The sequence below is a fragment of the Salarias fasciatus genome, chromosome 17, assembly GCF_902148845.1.
Source record: "Salarias fasciatus chromosome 17, fSalaFa1.1, whole genome shotgun sequence".
Lineage (NCBI taxonomy): Eukaryota > Metazoa > Chordata > Actinopteri > Blenniiformes > Blenniidae > Salarias > Salarias fasciatus.
The window spans coordinates 1,924,163-1,942,150 of NC_043761.1; the positions used below are offsets into that span (position 1 = coordinate 1,924,163).

Sequence of the window (17,988 nt, forward strand, 5' to 3'; positions counted from 1 at the left end):
GTTGAAATGACCTCTTCCAGGCGTCGTCGGACTGACGTTAGCATCCCGAGCCGTGCTAACATCTAGCGTCATCTCTTTACGCTAACAGCAGCTGTGCGATTAGCTTCTGGCCTGCTCGCGTCAGCACAGAGAAAAAAGAACAGAATGGAGCGTTTCTTGTTTTTCTTGTTGTTGAACTACATCGAGGTGATAAATAACGAAACGGATCCTTCATCATCGACCTCCTCCTCTTCCTCTAGCAGGGGTGGTGGTCCGGCACTCGCTTCCTGAACAGGAGAGAAAGGACGTGGTTATTTAAAAACGCGAGTCGACGCTAGCTGTAAACGAGGGCGGAGCTTGGTTCAACCGACCTCGGCGCGGCTTTGATGATGTTGTCGACCCTCAGGATCATCTCGGCGGCCTCGGAGGCGCTCAGCAGCATCTGACGCTTCACCTGGAAGGACTCGGTGACGCCCAGCTCCGCCATGTTTCCCACCACGCCTTCAGACATGTCTGGGGGGGGAGGAGCCACCGCGGGGTTAGCCGGCTAACGCTAACGGCCGGGCCGGCGTTTCGGCACCGCGGCGAGGCGTTGGGACTCACTCAGGCCGAAGGTGGTCTTGTTCTCCTGATGCGCGGCTCTCAGCTGAGCCACCAGGTCGGCGCTGTCGTAGCCGGCGTTGTCGGCGATGATGGTCGGCAGCTGGACGGGGGGGAAACAAACGTCAGCGGCTCGCTTCTGAACAGACGAGCTCGGTCAACAGTGACGCTCCGCCCACCATCCTCAGAGCCTTGGCGAAGGACTCCATGGCGACCGCCTCCTTTCCCGGCGTCCTATTGGCCAGATCCGACACCACTTTGGCCATCAGCATCTCGGAGCAGCCTGAGTATGAAGGTCGATTAGCGCCGCACACACACACACACACACACACGCACGGCTGTCTGTCAGAGGGTGCGTTTGTTTTCACCTCCTCCGTAGATGGTGCGCGGCTCCTTCACCGTCTGGGCCAGGACGCAGAGCGCGTCGTGCAGCGAGCGCTCCGCCTCGTCCAGGATGCTGCGTCGCGCCGCGCAGCACCACGGTGCACGCCTCGCCTGGGGGGGCGGAGCCACAGCCGTGAGTCCCAGTGTGTGTTTAACTGTGTGTGTGTGTGTGTGTGTTTGCGTGCATACCCATGGCGACGCCGGAGAAGTGGATGAGTGTGTCCTCGCCGATCATCACCTCCTCGATCAGTTTGCAGTGTCCCAGCTTCACCATCTCCGGGTGGTCGAAGGTGGACGTGATCTCACCGCCTGACACACACACACACACACACACACACACACACACACACACACACACACACACACACACACACACACACACACACACACACACAGTCCCTCAACATCAAGCCTAGAATCTAACCCATCAGTTGAACTTGTGAATGTGTGTTTCTGGATGGATCCGTACCGGTGACGAGGGCGAGGCGCTCCACTCCGGCGAAGTCGGCGTGTTCGATGGCCATGACGCCGGCCTGAGCGAAGAGCTGCTCCGGGTAGTTATAGATCAACTGTCTGTGAGACAAACGCCACTTTTATTTAAAAACTAATATGGAACTCCACAAGAAACTCTTTGATACGTGCACTCAGTGTTTTTGCAGTCTCTCTCACACACACGCACGCATACACACACCCTTTGTGCTGTTGTGTGTGTGTGTGTGTGTGTGCTCGGACCTGTTGATGAAGCAGTTGATGCCGTGCTTCAGGATTCGATCCACCTTCTCCTTCATCTTCTCTTTCTCCGCCATCTCGATCTCGGCCACCTTCGCCGTGGAGTCCACTCGGACCCTGGAGCCAAACACCTGCAGGCACACACACACACACACACACACACACACACACACACACACACACACACACACACACACACACACACACACACACACAAAGAGAGAAGAAGCAGAAAGCAGAAAGGAGATCAGAGCAGACTGAAAGTAAGAGGAAGAATCTTTATCTTGACGCTGAATTGAGTGAGTGTGTGAGAGAGTGTGTGTGTGTGTGTGTGTGTACCTTGATCTTGTCGGTGTCCATGCCGTGTTGGCGATCAGGATGTTTGCGTTCTCTAGTCTCTTGGGTTGGTTCACTCCGATTCTTTTATCCAGCAGGAACCCTGAACGCAGCACACACACACACGTCTCAGCCGCGACTCGTCACCATGCCACAACCTCACTGTGTGTGTGTGTGTGTGTGTGTGTGTCCCACCTTCGTCCAGGTAGGAGTCGGTCAGGCTCCCTCCCAGCTTCTTGATGACGTGGATGGCCTCCAGGTTGCCGGAGCCCTTGAGCCTGAGCACGGCCTGCACGGCCAGCTGGGAGAAGTGGTCTTTGTGGTGCGTGAGCAGCTTGGAGGACAGCGTGGTGCGGGCGATGTTCAGCAGGTCCTCCTGGAAGCGGGCCGGGTCGTCGCTACGGAAACCAGGCCACACTTAACCCGCCGCCGCCGCCGGACGCCGTCGTTAAGAGACGCCGCGCGTCTCGGCGCCGCCCTACCTGTGGTCGACCGCCGCCTCCCTCAGAGCGTCCCTGGCCGCCTGCGTCGCCTTCCTCCAGCCGGAGATGATGGTCTGCGGGTGGATCTTCTTGGCGATCAGAAGCTCCGCCTCCTGAAAGCAGGACGGCGGTTAGCGACGAGGAGCGAGTTCAGTCTGCGAGGCATTCCGAGCGGCGGCGTTTACCCGCAGCAGCTCGGCGGCGAGCACGGTGACCGAGGTGGTGCCGTCTCCGACCTCGTCGTCCTGAACCTTGGACATGTCTGGAACGCAGAGTTCAAACGGTTCAGGAGTCATTTCAGTCTGATGGCTGCCCGTTTTCTCAGTTACTTAAAAAGGAAAAATAATTAAAAAATCTTCTGATTAATTCATCAGATTCTTTAGGTTTTAAATTGAATTTCCACGTTTTGATATTTTTAAGTTGCCGGTGTTTAATAAATCTACGATTTCCGCCTCCGACTCACCGACGAGGACCTTGGCGGCCGGGTTGTCGACTCCGATGGATTTGAGGATGGTGGCTCCGTCGTTGGTGACGGTCACCGAGCCGCCCTTCGCTCCGCTCAGCAGGATCTTATCCTGAAACAGAAAAACACTGCTCAGACAGAAACCCCTCCCCCTTCCAGCCCGCCTCACACACTCCGCTCACCATGCCCTTCGGCCCCAGCGTGCTCTTCACCAGGTCCCCGATGGCGATGGCGCCGATGAAAGACGACTGTGAATTTGAAAGAAAACGGTTTCAGGTGGGAAAATTTCAAATGAATGGAAAAATATGTGTTTGAACAGAGGTCCCTGAACGCACCAGCCGGGCCGTCTCGGCTTTTTCTTCATCCGCTCCATGTTTGAAGATGTTGACCGGGGCCATCGATAAGGACGCTGCCGACACAAACAACCAGGAACCGTGTCTCAAACAAACTGGAGCAAAGTGGGAACCATGTGGGACAATTCTATCAATAAAAAGAAAACTGAAAGGCTGAATAGAAGCAAAAGAAACTCTTTAAAGCAAAAAAAAAAAAAAAACTTAAAACAAAACATGGTAAGAGCAGAAAAAACTACAGAAATTGAGAAGAAAAGGAATGTCAATAACAACAATGATGGAGGAAAAAATACAACTATTCAATAACTGAAAATTAACATAAAGTCAACTTGTTCCAAACAAATCAAACTGTCAATAAAAACTCTAGACAAAAGACATAACCTTAATAAAAATCTCTCCATTACGTGACTTTTTTTCTGACTTTACGGTTATCATTGGATTTTAGATTTCTTTTTTTTTTTTTTGTTTGAATGATGAAATTCTGTATTATTTTTTTCCTTTGATTCTTTTTTACAGACTGGGCGTGGACAGAACTCTTTATTCCGAGAACACTTGAACGGATCATCACGGTCGCCCCGCCCCTTTCATCTTAGAACCCACTAGAAGCTTTAGACAATATACAATAAATAGCATAATTAACAGCACGACAAAATACAAAGAACATCACCAAAGAGCAAACATACCACAAAACATCTGCATTTGTTTCACATGTTTTAGACAGTTGCTGTATTTAATGATTGAAATATGCTAATTTGTTCCTGACAGCCACAAAGCCCCAGTGGTGACAGGCTAGGCTGCGTTAGCATGCTAACGGGCTAAATCGGGGCAGAAACACTGAAATCAATGAAAGAAAAGGCGCACAAAGACGCATGAATGGACACTCGAGCGCGCGTCTGCTGTGCCGGTTTCAACACAGCTAACGAAAGTTAGGAAAGCGACCACGAGAGCTGCTAGCTTAGCTGCTAGCGACTCCGCCAACGCCATGTGGTCATTCACCGGTTAGCTCCGGCGCGCTAACGGGGGGCTGTACGGCCACTGAGGCGGCTCGACGAACGCGCGAGCATCCACACGGAGTCCTTGCATGTTTGACGCCAGACAGCAGAAGACATTTCAGCTAGAAACTCTGGAAACGGTGATAAATCTGAGTGAAAGCTCACCATGATGACTGATGTAAAGAGCAGCAGCCGCACGCACACAGAAGGAGGAGGGGCCACGTGATGACGTCACAGCACGTACGAACGGAGTGCTGCGTTCAGGGCCGATGCTGCAAAATAAAATCATTTCATTTTACAAACACATTTTTGTACGTAAATGCCCTTTTCTGACACTTCTGGTATTTTGTTTTATTTTATTTCTAATTATTTTGAATGCTATTGTGTCAGTGAATTTCCTAGTCTACTTCTCTCTTTTTTTTTTAATCATTTTCTGTTCCTTCACCAATATTTTTCGTTCTATTTCTTCTATTTTTTTTTCCTGCTATAGTCACAAATGATCTGAGAAATCCTGGGGGCACTTCAGTGTTTGAGTAATATGGATATACAATTACTTTCTTTGGTCTTTTATTGTAAACATAGTGTAATAATCAAGACTACGAAGAGTGACTGTAGATAGTTTAATTTATTAAGTATAAAATTTAAACTTTCTAGATTATTTCAGTTTGAAAAAACATTATTATATTCGGGATTATTCAAACAATGATGTTTCCACTTATTAATTTAACTTAATCTGAAAAACATATGCTTTCATATGTCTGTAAAGCTGAGTTTATTTAATCCAGTATTTAAGAATAATGACATACACTCTTGTTGTGTACACTCTTGTACTGTCACACTGTCTTTACAGTAAAAGACAACACGAGGATTAATGATGTCATTTTTTACAAACACTGAAGTGAGCCGTGGTGTGCATCCTATTGTTGTCCAGCAGGAGGCGCCACAGTCCTTCAACATCAGAGGCTATTTTTTTTATTTGTGAATCTCTGATATTTTCTGTCCTTCTGAACTTGTTTTAACATCTTCGTGTTCAGCGTTTGAACATCTGGCGTCATTTCCTGAGTCTTTCTGCTCATTTTTGTCTAATTCAACCTCATTTTTTCAAACCTGTCCGTCGTGATGTTGATTTTTGTGTCTCCGCCTGTTCTCGCTGCCACCTCTATCTGCTGCTCAGGCTCAATAATCCTTCGCTTCAATGAGAGCAGCAGAAGCAGCAGAAGCTTCTCGACTCTCCGCCAGCATATGTCCGAGTATCTGTGAACATTCAGCCTCCATCTGTTCTCCTGGTGTTCATTCAAAACACTCACTGCAGCTCCAACGGCCTCCTGAGTCACAGAAAACACAAAGATCCAGGCTGGCCGCTCCGGCTCAAACCTGTGGATCGTCACAGCCGAGGAGGGAGAATCGGCCTCCACTGACCTCAGCGGCATCCAGAGGCGTTTGCTTCATGGATTCTTCGGTATAAACCCCATCCAGCCACCGTCACTGCAGGAGAAGGAGGAGGGTCCGTGTCTGTGGGATGCGAAAACAAGTTTTTAAATGTTAAATCTTTAAAAAGCATCTTTGAGGACAGAACGGGCCGCATCACACCGTTTCTACAAGGCTGCTGTCATTCTGTCCACGACCTCCAGAGGGCTCCACTGAACCTCTGCACCCACTGAGGAACCACTGACAGGAACCACTGGCTACGTTGACAGGCAGCCAGTAACCCTTTCTTAACCGGAATATTCACAATCACCCGGTTGCACACAGCCATGTAAACAATAAACATCTGCAAAAACCTGAAAATACTCATATTCCGGTTTTTTAAAAACCCAGAATATACCCCTGGGTTCCTCCTTTTCTAACCCGAATTTCTTGTCATGTGCACATCGGAATAACCCGGTCGAAAGGGACATGAAATACGGTTCTGCGCATATTCTGTCCGCAAGGAATCTTGGTCTTTTTCAGTACAGAAACTACTTGTGACACAGTTTAGCTGCTACTAAGTAAATAAAATGTGCGGAAACGATTGTTCAGTTCTTCTCTTTTACTGAAAAAAACGCTGCATCGCATCATTGAACATATCACCACGACTTGACGACTTTTTCAAACAAAATGCAGAGAGAGCCTGCGCTTTTAGCGGCCCTTCTTCTTCTGTGGTGTCTGTGTAAAGTAAGGTTGAACATGCAAACAGCACACCTAGTGGCATGGAGTGCAAATGCAGTCATGGCGTCGTCTGTACGCCGTGGTTTGGATGGGGAGATCCTGATTGATTACTGATCACGTAAACAGGAGTAACTCTGTTCCTCATGTAAACGGGTTATTCCAGATGTTTCAGAAACCGGAATATTGACCTGAACCCAAAAACTGACTGCATGTAGACGTAGTGACGGACAGGAACTACAGATAACTCACTGACTGAACCAACAGCTGGGAACGAACGCAAACCGAAAGCTTGACTGAACCCACTGACAGCGGTGGCCATCATCATCATCACCATCATCATCATCATCATCATCATCATCATCATCATCATCATCATCATAGTCGTCGTCATGTCTTGATAATGAGTGATGAAAGTGATGAGGAAGAGGAGAATGATGGTTTTTATGATGAAGATGAGGACGCTGATGTTCATGAGGAAGAATGATAGCTGTGAGAGGGATGAAGATGGCGAGGAAGACAATGAAAGCGATGAAGATGAGGATTTTTGAAACACGGGAAGTTTTGAAGGTGAGGATGAGGATGAGGCAGACGATACTGACGAAGATGAGGAGGGTGGTGATGGGGATGATCAGCGTGATGCAGATGAGGTTAACTGTGAGGGTGATGAAGCTGAGTGTTCTGATGAAGATCTTGATTGATTAGAGTGATGAAGAGGGGGATTTTGATGATGATGATGATGATGCTCAGATGATGAATTCCTCCTCACTCTTCTTCCCCATTTTTTTTCCATGCAATGCGATTGCGTGGTTTCCATGGCGACGGGGCCGCTCCTCCACGCCCACGCCGCTCACCTCCCCCCTCCCCTCCTCACTCACTCACTCTCTCTCTCACTCATAGAGAGAGAGAGAGAGAGAGAGAGAGAGGTGTGTTTTCTAACCCACGCAATGGAGTGGGAGATAACGTGCACACTCACAACGCGCACGCCCTCTCACACACACTGCAGACGTGCACGCTCACACACTCTGTCGAGCCGTGTGTGTGTGTGTGTGTGTGTGTGTGAGAGAGAGAGAGATGCTCAGCAGTGTGTGGGCTGAGCCGAGCTGCCTTCCACTCATCCTGCTGCCTCTCCCTCCCTCCCTCCCTCCTCCCGCTCTCTCCCTCCCTCTCCTCTTCTTCTTCTTCTTTTCTTCCCGTCTCCACACACTCCTCTTCTCCTTCCTCCTCTTCCTCCTCATTTTTTTCTTCTTCTTGTATTGCCCCTTCCTCCTCCTCCTCCTCCTCCTCCACCGGGTCTCTCCATCCTTCTTCTCTTCAGTTCATCATCATGGAGAACGAGTCGCTGAGCTTCTGGGTGAGTCTCTCTGCAGGGCGACCATCCCTGTGTGTGTGTGTGTGTGTGTGTGTGTGTGTGTGTGTGTGTGTGTCGCTCCGTAACTTTAAAAGTCGTGACGGGGTTTTTCTTCACACTTGTACCTTTTTTCCCAGTCGTCCTCCGGCGCCGCTCCTCTCCTTCGCTCCCTTCATCCCTCCCTTCACTTCCACCTGTCTCCTCTCCTTTTCATCCCTCCTTCATTCCCTCTCCTCATCCCTCCTTCACTCCTCTCATCCTTCCTTTTCATCTCTCCCAGACTGCCACCTGTCACCCCTCCTTCACTTTCTCCTCATTCCTTCACTTCCTCCTCTCCTCCCTCCTTTTATGCCCCTTCACTTCCACCTGTCATCCCTCCTTCTATTCCTGCTTTCATCCCTCCTTCAGCCCTTCCTCTCATCTTTCTCCTCTTATTCCTCCTTCACTTATTCCTTTCATCCCTCCTTCATTTCATCCTCATTTCCTCACTTTATCCACTCATCCCTACTTTTCCTCCTTTCATCCCTCCTTCACTCCTCCCCATCCCTCCTCTTTTTCTTCCTTGTATCCTTCATTCCTTTCCTATTCTCATCATCACTTCCTCTTCTCATCCTTCATTCATTTCCTTCTAGCCATCCCTCCTTATCTTCCATTCATCCTTTCATCCTTCACTTCTTCCACTTACCCCTCCTTTGCTTAGTCGTCTCATCCCTCCTTCTCTTTCCCCTCATCCTCCATTTTTTCCATCACTCCTTCACCTCCTCCACTCATCCATTCATTTCTGCCTCTCATCCATTTTGTCCTCTTCAATCTTTCTTCCATCCCTCCATCTTTTTCCCATACAACTTTCTTTCCGTCGTCCCCCTTCATTTTGTTTTTCATCACTCCATTTCCTCCTCTCATCCCTTCATCTTTTGATCACTTCCTCTTTTCCTCCATCCCTCACTTCCTCCATCATCCCTCCTTCACTTCCTCCTTCCATTCCTCTGCATCCCTCCTTCCCTCTCGTTTCCCTTCTCTCGTTTCACTCCTTAATCATCAAACTTTCCTTTTCATCTCTCCTCTCATCTCCTCATTCCGTTTCAGTTCTTTAATTTCCTTTCCTCATCCCTCCTCTCCTTCCCTCCTCCTCTCCTTCATCCTTCCCATCTTCCCTCTCTCCTCCTCTCTTCCTCGTTTCCTTCCTCCTCTCCACCTTCACCCGAGTCACCTCAGTTTCCCCTCTCCGTTTCATTCCTTCACTCCATCTTTCGCTCTTCATGTTTCCGGTTTCATTTTCCTCCAGCGGCCCTCAGTGTGTGTGTGTGTGTGTGTGTGTGTGTGTGTGTGTGTGTGTGTGTGTGTGTGTGTGTGTGCGTGTGTGTTATGTAATCACAGAGTGTGTAGGCTGTTGTCTCAGACCGACTTTCTAAAGATGATCTGCCTTAAAAAAAAAATTCACACCGGAATGAGGAAGCGAACCTTCTTCTTCTTCTTCTTCTTCTCTTCTCCTTCTTCTTCTCTCACACATTTGAACATCATGTGGTTGCCATGGCAACACGCTGAGCCCGGCGGCTGAGTCGGCGTTGCCCCGGCCGCCGCCGGTCGGAGGTTAAACTGCTGCGTGTTGGCGACAGCTCGGTGTGTTAACTCGGACCGGAATATATATAAAAAAATAAATAAATAAATAAAAAAATGGAACCTGATCATCAGCTGCCATTTTACATCTGCGATGATTCACAGCTTCAGGTCTGATCGGGGAAGAAGCTTCGAAAATAGTGCGCTCTGTCAAATGTGGTTATTTAACGGCAGCAGGACGGGAGTCTCGGTCTGAACACCCTGACTGGACGTCTCACTCTGGAGTGGATGTTTCCGGTCCCCAGCTCCACGCAAACCTCCAGAACCGGAGGGAATGAAATGACCTACATTAACACCAGAGACAGAAAATCACAGTCCAGGAGTGTTGTAGTCAAGTCCACCGAACCCGAGACCGAGTCAAGACCAAAACCAGAGCATCCAGAGACCACGGCAGGACTGAGACTTTAAGAGGACAAGATGAAGACCAGAGTATCTTAATATCAAGACTTAAAGAGACACGGACCAAGACCAGAGCATCTCAAGACCAAGACAAGACCAAGACTGTAAAAGGCCACGACCAAGACCAGAGCATCTTAATACCAAGACAAGACCAAGACTTTAAGAGTTTGAGACCAAGTCGAGACCAAGACCAGAGTATCCTCATACCAAGAATTTAAGAGACCAAGACCACACCAAGACCAGAGCATTACAAGACCAAGACAAGACTGAGACTTTAAGAGATGGAGACCAAATGAAGACCGACATCACAGCATCTCAAGTCCAAGACTGAAGACCAACACCTGAGCATCAAGACCAAAACCAAGACTTTGAGGTTCCAAGACCGAGTCATGACCAAGATCTTGAAAATATCTCTAGGGACCAAGACCGGTCTCAAGTACCACAACGCTGGCCTCCACTACACAACACATCTGTGGAAGCATGTTTTCCTCCATTACTGAAAACACCCCAGTGGAATTTTCTACCATTGACGACACAGCTGGCTGTTTTTTTTAGAAGGCAACAAATCCTCCTCCTCAGTCAGTGGGAACACAGTAGAACTCACCATCAGACGGAAGAGTGTCCTCCATGACACCTCAGGTAACCTCCAGCACCAAAGATGCAAATCACTGTACATAATCAACAAACAGAAAAATACCAAAGGTACCGTCAGGACGACACACGGCACAGGCAGTAAATCAGCCTTCAGAGAACAGCAGAGTTTCCAGAACCGGAGGCTGGAGCTAAATTACCATGTGAAGGGAAGCAGTGACTGAATCTGTGACACAGTTTGATTTATTGGTCTTTTTTGTTTTTTGTTTTTTTTTTTTTCTGCTTTGTGTTGCTGTGGTTAAGTTTCATCACACATCCCGGTAATCTCCCTCCGGGGACGCAGTGAATTAAACGTTCTTATGAATGAGGAGTGGCTGTGACTCAGAAGTCTTCGCCCGATTCTTTCTGCGGCGGAAAGCAGACGAGCGGCGGATCCTCCAGATCCGAGCTCCTCGGTGATGTGCGAAACTTGACGAGATGAAGTGAACGTCAGAGGGGGAGAGGACAGTGTGTATTATCAGCGCCTGCCACTGGTTACCATGGCAATGGCCAGGGGAGCCACACACACACACACACACTCGTCCTTTTCGCACCTCACAATGAGGAGCACGTTTGCGATGTGGCCACAGCGCTGCATGTCTGCGCTCGGCTCAGACGAACCAGGCTAATAATTCATGCAAATGCAGGCGGACGCTCGCTGCGACGGGCGGAAGACGGCGGAAATTATCGTCAGATTACTCTCCAAAGTCCTGCTGTCAGAGTGTGACTCTGATGTCCTCGCACTCCCCAAACTCTCGGCTGATTGGTGGAGAAACGACCACATGCAGGAAACAGTCGTATCTCAGATGCAGTATTCCATTTAATGAGCCTCAGAAAACAGTCCAGCTCCTTCTGGGTCATGATGGAGTTGAAGTGCTGGAACGCCACTGCTTCAGCAGTGAAGCGTCTCAGTTCCCGTTACTGGAGTGCAGAGATGCCTTCATCAGGAAACCGTTCCGTCTGCCTCTAAACTGTTACCCAAAGCATCATTTCCTCACTCGAGAGGCGTTCACACCGCAACGCTTTCAGGTGCAAACGAAAAGTTCCGTGGCGTTTTGGGTGTCTGTGACCTGGAACGCTAACGGCACGCCACTTTAGCACTAGCTCTCTCTCTCTCTCTCTCTCTCTCTCTCTGGCCTGCTTACTCATCCCTGGTAGCCACAGCACCGGCGTCACCATAAGCTTCTGTCTCCGTCCGCCTCGCCCACGCCACCGTTTCTGTGCTGGACGAATTTTACTGGACAGCGTTCCCGTTCTGCTCCTCACATCTGGAGAACAGCTGTGAGCGGCTCAGTGGAACACTGCGAGCGACAGACGGCCGCGTTTCACCTGCAGGTCGACCAAACGCTTCACGACTTTGTGGAAAAGGGGTTTTTTGAAGACACTCTAGACTCTCAGTGTATCTTATATAAAGTCAGAGCGCCCACTGGTGGTGGGAATGTAGAAAGAAGAACAGATTCTCTGAGCGGCAGGGAAAATAAGATTTAGTTTCTATTGTGTGTGTGTGTGTGTGTGTGTGCGTGTGTGTGTTATCAGTGCTGTCCAGCTTCTCTCAGCCTTCCTGCTAACATCCGTTTCCTTGGAAACCGAGCCAGGAAGCAGGAAGTTTGAGCAGTGGAAGTGTTTCTAATCTGTCCAAAAGTTGTTTTATTGTTTCCAGCATGTCGTCCCGCCGGCCACGTTGCCGTGAAAACATGTTCTTCTTTTTATACACATTAATGGGGCCGTTAGCGAGCTGCTAGCAGGTTAATCGCCGGTGAGCTGAGAGGTCAGCGGGGGTCAACCTCTGGTTCGTGACGGTCGACGGGCGGCACGGTGGGGAAGTGGTGAGACGTGTCGTTCAGGAGGAGTCAGCAACTTGAAACAAATCACAGACAGAGAGAGTAGCTAAACCATGAAGACAAGACTAAAAATGACGAAATAAAATGCAGAAGATTTAACATTATGGTAAATTTAATGGCTTATAATGAGATAACAAGCACAAAACAAAATATAACAACATGAAACGACTCAAAAAACACAAGACAATTAAAACCAACATAAAATTATATATAAACATCACGAAAACAACATAAAATTACAGAATCAACATAAAAATGAGGTTTACCAAGAGTTTCTGTCTCTTTTTCATGAGTGTGCTAACTGAAGTTTTTGGTTCTGTTTTCCTTCTTTGTATTTAAATTTTTTTCTTCATTCGTTCTTTTTTCTTGTTTGTAGCTTTTTTTTTGTTGTCCGGTTGTTGCGCGACTGTTGGACTTGATGGGATTTATGTCTCTTTGTGGTTGTTTGATGCGGTTCACTGTATATTTTTATTCTACGGTTGTGTTTTCAGCCTCTTCTTGAATCTTTTCACTCTGGTTTGATGGAAGCTGCTCCTTCATCCCCTCACAACTGCTTTTCTTTTCTTTTTTTTCCCCTGTTCCTGCCCCACATCCTGACCTCCTCCTCCTCCTCCTCCTCCTCCTCCTCCTCCTCCTCTTCCTCCTCCTCCTCCTCTTCCTCCCCCCCTACAGGATGGGCAGGGCCGTTCTCTGTGAAGTTGCTCGACCTGCAGCAGGAGTTGGGCTCCCTGACCTCCCGTCCACCGCACACACACTCACACACTCGTCCGCCTCCTCTCCGAGCTTCGTCCGGCAGCAGGATTACAGCGTCGCCCCAGAACCACCTCTGGACCAGGACCAGAACCGGGACCCGGACCAGAGAACTCAGTGAAGGATCAGTTTGATGGGACTGCAGCTGACAGGTGAGTCGCTTTCATCGGAACAAGCTCCTGATTTCGGGCCTTTTCACCAGAAACCTTCTGAATTTGGTTGTTTTCTGTCTTGAGAGACGAGACAGCCGGCGGCTCCGACACTCCCAGAGGAGTCTGCTCATCTGCTACATCTGTACAACTTCAGCTTGTTAAAATAAATTAAAAAGTATTACCTTTGTTCACTTATGAAATATCTCATTTTCTTTAAGGAACAAAAGTCCAAAGTCTTTATTTTTATTCCTCCTCCAAACAGCCTCCTCCTCTGAGGGACTGACAGTAAATCTGAGCAGGTTCTTTTAATCAAACACAAATCTGAAAATCAGATGCTAACATGCTAACATGCTAACAGACGGCGATACCTTCCTGTTAGCTCAGTGTTTCTGCTCTACTGAAGATTGAAGTCAGGATTAACAAATTAGCAGAACATATTTAGCCTAATTTATTTACGATACGTGAAGGTTGTGAAGGTTTTACGCTGCGGCGAAACTCCTCCTCCAGCCGAGAAACGCGTCCTCCAGTCAGGCAGACCAGGGGGGCTGTGATTGGTTGGCTCCACTGGGCCTCGGGGCCGGTTGAAGAAACTCCAGATGAGGGTGGAGTAAATGTGCGCTTTACTGAAGAACTGCTGTTAAATTCCAGAGTGAGCAGCACCCGGTGACAGGGCCGGAGACTTTATTCACCTCTGATAATCTGGACGACACCGAACAGGAAGTTAGCTTAACTCTTGAAATATCAGTTTGTGCAACTAGAAGTCCAAAATCCTCATCGGACTCATGTTCTACATTACAATGTCTTGGAGAGACTTATCTGCAGAGATGAAGCTTGTTCTCTGCCAGATTTGTCTGTTTTCGTGGTCATTCTGAGGCTCTGGTTGCTTTTTGAGGGTCTTGTATCTTTGTGACCTTTTTTTTCAACTTCATGTCGTTTTCTGGAGTTTTCGTGTCTGTTGTGTCTTTTTCTGCTGGTTATTTTTACTTCTTTACACACAAACTGAAACACAGTGTCGGGTTGGACTCTGATCTCTTCCCTCTGACATCACTTCCTGTCTGTTGACTGACAGCTCTGGAAAAGGAAGTCCCGCCTCCACTTCCTGCTTCACTGTTATCACTCACAAACTTTCAGCTGGAAAACTGAGACGATTTTTTTCCTCTTCACTGATATGTACACTGTTTATTCTTCATCATTTCTACGTGTCTTTATCAGGACATTTCTGAATTTTCTTTTTCAAAGTAATTTCATGTTTCTCCATTTTGAATACTTTTTCAGTCTTTATCCATTTGTTTTGTTTTATGTTGTGATAGTTTTGGTCTCTTTTGCATAATTTTTTGTTTTTTTAGGGTTTTTTTGTATTTCTTTGGTTGTTTTTATTCTCTTTGGAGTCTTCCGTCGTATATTTGAATCGTTTTTTGTGCTTTAACAGGTGATTTTGTTTTGTGCTCAGTTTTGTATCATTTTGTTTTTTATGGTTATTCTGTTTTTGTGTTGGTTTTCAACAATTGTGCTGGGCTTTTTTCCTGGTGGTTCATGATCTGTTTAAATCTATTTTTACAATCTTTTCTGGTAGATTTGTTTCTTTTTGAGTGATTTTTTAAGAAATTCTTTTGTCCTTCAAAACTGCTCACCATCAGACTCAAGCTCAGAAAATGTGTTTTCCACCAGCAATAGGAACAAACACAGAATTAGAATTTTATAATTACTATTTATCTGTATTATGAATGAAATAAAAGATACATTTTGTTATCACGATGATCACAAAATGAAATGTTAGCATAGCAACATCACTGGTTCGGGGTTAAAGTTTAGCTAACATGTGAATTCAAAGAAGCACATATACGATCCATGTGAGGCTTCTCTCCTGATGGTTCAGTTTATTTGTGGTTAATGTTTTTGAACGTAACAGTTCGGATCCAGCTCTTAGAGCTTCTCCCTCCTCATGTTCTACGTTGCTGCTGTCATAGTGAATGTGACCACTGGGGGGCGACATTGGACTGAAACTCACTGAATTTCTGAGGTTTTAGAAGTCATATTTTTCAGTTTTGGGTCTGAAAACACTGAAGGTTCTTGTGTGACGCGACGTCCTCGTGTGAGGGAGAACGGACGAGGACCGACGTGGAAACCCGGAACCTCTGAGTTATTTCAGGACTCGGATCTCCGCCTTTTCTCTCCGGAAACGTTCTGGATCATACGGGAAACCAGGGAGGCGTTATGGAATCCAACAGGAAGAGGAAGAGGAGGAGGAGGAAGAGGAGAACACCCACTGAGAGCTACCTGAAGAACACCGGCAGCAGGAGAAGGAGCAGCTGAGAGTTTTCCTGAGGAAACACAAACCCGTCGTCAAGAAGAACAAAAAAAAAAAAGTGAAGAAATCCTGCAGACAGATGACTGTTTTTCACAGACTGCAGGTTAGGATGAGCAGAGCTAATGGTGAGAGCTTAAACGGTCTTAAACTAGCTGTTAAACTAGTCTAAGTAGCATGGGGGTTACTGGTTGTGGTGGTATTTATAAAGGTAGGAACTGGAACGGATCAGTTGCGGCTGTGATTTAGAGAGTTTGCGATGTTTTCCTGTGGGAGTGAAGCTGCTGCGAGGTGAACCGGATCAACACCAGATCAGAGCTGCTCCGTGTTTGAACATCTGCCGGTGAGCCGTCCAAGCTTTTAATCCGGCACACGCCGTTTTGTTCCCGCGGCGGCGGCGTCCCGCCTCGTCCTGTCTGCTCAGACAACAGGCGGAAACTCCCAGAACTGTTCTGTCCAAACGCGAGAATCCAGCCGCCGAGCGGAGCGCGTGTGTGTGTGTGTGTGATGGCGAGTGTTTTCGGGCTGGAGGCGTCCTCCTCGTGTTTACTGCGAGAACCTGTCAAAACAGACGCGTCACCGACACCCGGAGAACAATCCGACCCAAACAGACGAAAACGCAGAGTCAGAAAGCGGCACAGCAGAGGAGACCGAGACGGGCGGGAGCCGGAGACGGCTCAGAGTTCAGGTCAAACGTCTCCCCGGATGAAATCAGCCAATCACCTGCTGACAGCGGTTGCCATGGTGATTCCAGACGGGGGGGAGGACAGACGCAGGAGCACCAGGGGCACCCGGAGAGTACCGAGTCCAGAATCATGTCTCAGATCCTCAGTTTAAGTGTGTTCTGGACGAGTCCCGTCAGAGGTCAGAGGTCACTGAGAGCACAGCGTGAATTACTGTGAAACACGAATTCCCATCAAACAGATTATTTAAAATCAGGAAGATGAAACCAGTTGGTTTTTAAACCATTTTAAAGGTGGTTTGAAGCTGGTTGTAGATCCGAGTTTAGACTTTCTGGACTAGTTTCATTTAGATTTTTCAAGTTTTTCTCTTCCCTTTCATTTTAAATGGGAATTTGACTTGGATTATTTTGGGCTGTGATGATCTGTTTGTCCTGAATTTCCTCAAATCTGTGTTGTCTGCACATGAGGCGTTCAGGTACAGGGCAGAGCGTAGGACACCCGCCACCCCGAGCAGATTGAGAGAGGAAAAAAAAAGCTGCTGGCTATAAATGTACTTCAGGTTGTGACTCAGGTTTCGACACTCAGAGCTAAATTTAGAGCAAAGCAGCATCCGAACTAAACTCTGAGTCAGGAAAGCAACTCTTCTCTGAGTTTTTACTTCATGCGGAGCGTTTTCTGAGCGGACTTATCGAATCGCGGAGGAACAGTTCAGCTTCATAACAGCACGTCTGGCTTCGGTGTGAAAGTCCGACACTTTGGTTTGTTGTCGGGTGATATTCAGCTGTGAGGTGACGGAGCGCCGTCCCACTGCGTCTGGACGGGTGTTTTATTCTTCCATCGCGGCTCCAAAGGAGTTGAGATGAATAGCAGTCAAAATTTTTGATGTAAGTGGTGAAAAACAGCCGGAAACCAGCTTAAAACTAGAAATATAACTAGAAATATATAAATATAAAGAAACTAGATTTAAACCTCCTGAAAATCAATCAGAAAACTTGTTCCAAAGACTTGCAGTAACCACCATGAGACTTGCTCAAAAACTTCTTCGAAATGGACCAAAATAACAGGTGGAAAGCAGCGTGAAACTTTTCCCACACTGAGTCTGAAATCTTCCTAAAGCCAGATCAGAAACTCCTCCATACATGTGGGAAGGAAACACGAAAGATGTCCAAGGACCGGAGAGAAAAGAACCTGTTTGTGCTCCAAAAAGTTTTTAAACCAGCTAAACAGTTAGAAATCAGCGAAAAAGACTTTTCAAATGACTGGAACCAAAAGAAACAGGTTCAAAATCCAAAAGAAACCAGCAACAACGACTTGAAAACCAGTCCATCAACCTGGGAAATACAAAATAAATCAATTCAAATCCTTCTAAATTAAAAACAACATGTTATGACAAACTACTCTGAAAATAGTCTTTCTAATCCCAGTCATCAGAGAGTCCTTGAAGGCACCGCAGAGGTCGCCAGAGATCTGAAAGCGGTCCCGGGTGTTGTAGAAACAAGTTTGCTATTGAAAGTCAGAATGTTCCAGTAATCAGACGACTTCCTCTCGCTGACAGTGGCGAAGCCGCTAATTGTGGGGATATTTTCCTGGAAAGCCTCGTCCTGCGGAGAAATCCTCAATATGTGGCTGATTAGATGGAAAAGACGCTTTATTGGTCTTCACAAATCTGATCCAATTCAGATGAATGAGGCGTTCGCCGACTGTTTGTTTCCCAGGAAATGAGCCTGCTGCCTGAAGCTCAGGATTCCTGAGCTCCCACTGATTGGCCGATAGTTTCCGACTGCTCTCGAACACATCGCG

At 47.5% G+C, this 17,988-nt stretch overlaps 2 protein-coding genes across 2 annotated transcripts in view; one reads left to right on the top strand and one right to left on the bottom strand.

The window, feature by feature from the left end:
• Window positions 1-168: 168 nt before the first annotated feature.
• Window positions 169-14,117, bottom strand: LOC115404015 (T-complex protein 1 subunit beta-like). Its single transcript, XM_030113147.1, is given in 19 exon segments — window positions 169-266; window positions 351-492; window positions 583-682; window positions 759-862; window positions 948-1,036; window positions 1,038-1,074; window positions 1,153-1,272; window positions 1,433-1,536; window positions 1,696-1,823; window positions 2,032-2,057; window positions 2,060-2,131; window positions 2,224-2,426; window positions 2,511-2,623; window positions 2,696-2,772; window positions 2,974-3,085; window positions 3,156-3,221; window positions 3,309-3,383; window positions 4,481-4,488; window positions 14,112-14,117. Coding segments are annotated over 18 exon segments (1,602 nt in total). The 5' UTR covers window positions 4,484-4,488; window positions 14,112-14,117; the 3' UTR covers window positions 169-235.
• shank3b (SH3 and multiple ankyrin repeat domains 3b) overlaps window positions 13,110-17,988 on the top strand; it is a 24,806-nt gene continuing 19,927 nt past the window's right edge. The window contains 1 exon segment of the mRNA XM_030113095.1: window positions 13,110-13,200. The gene's annotated coding sequence lies outside the window, so the exon portion shown is untranslated.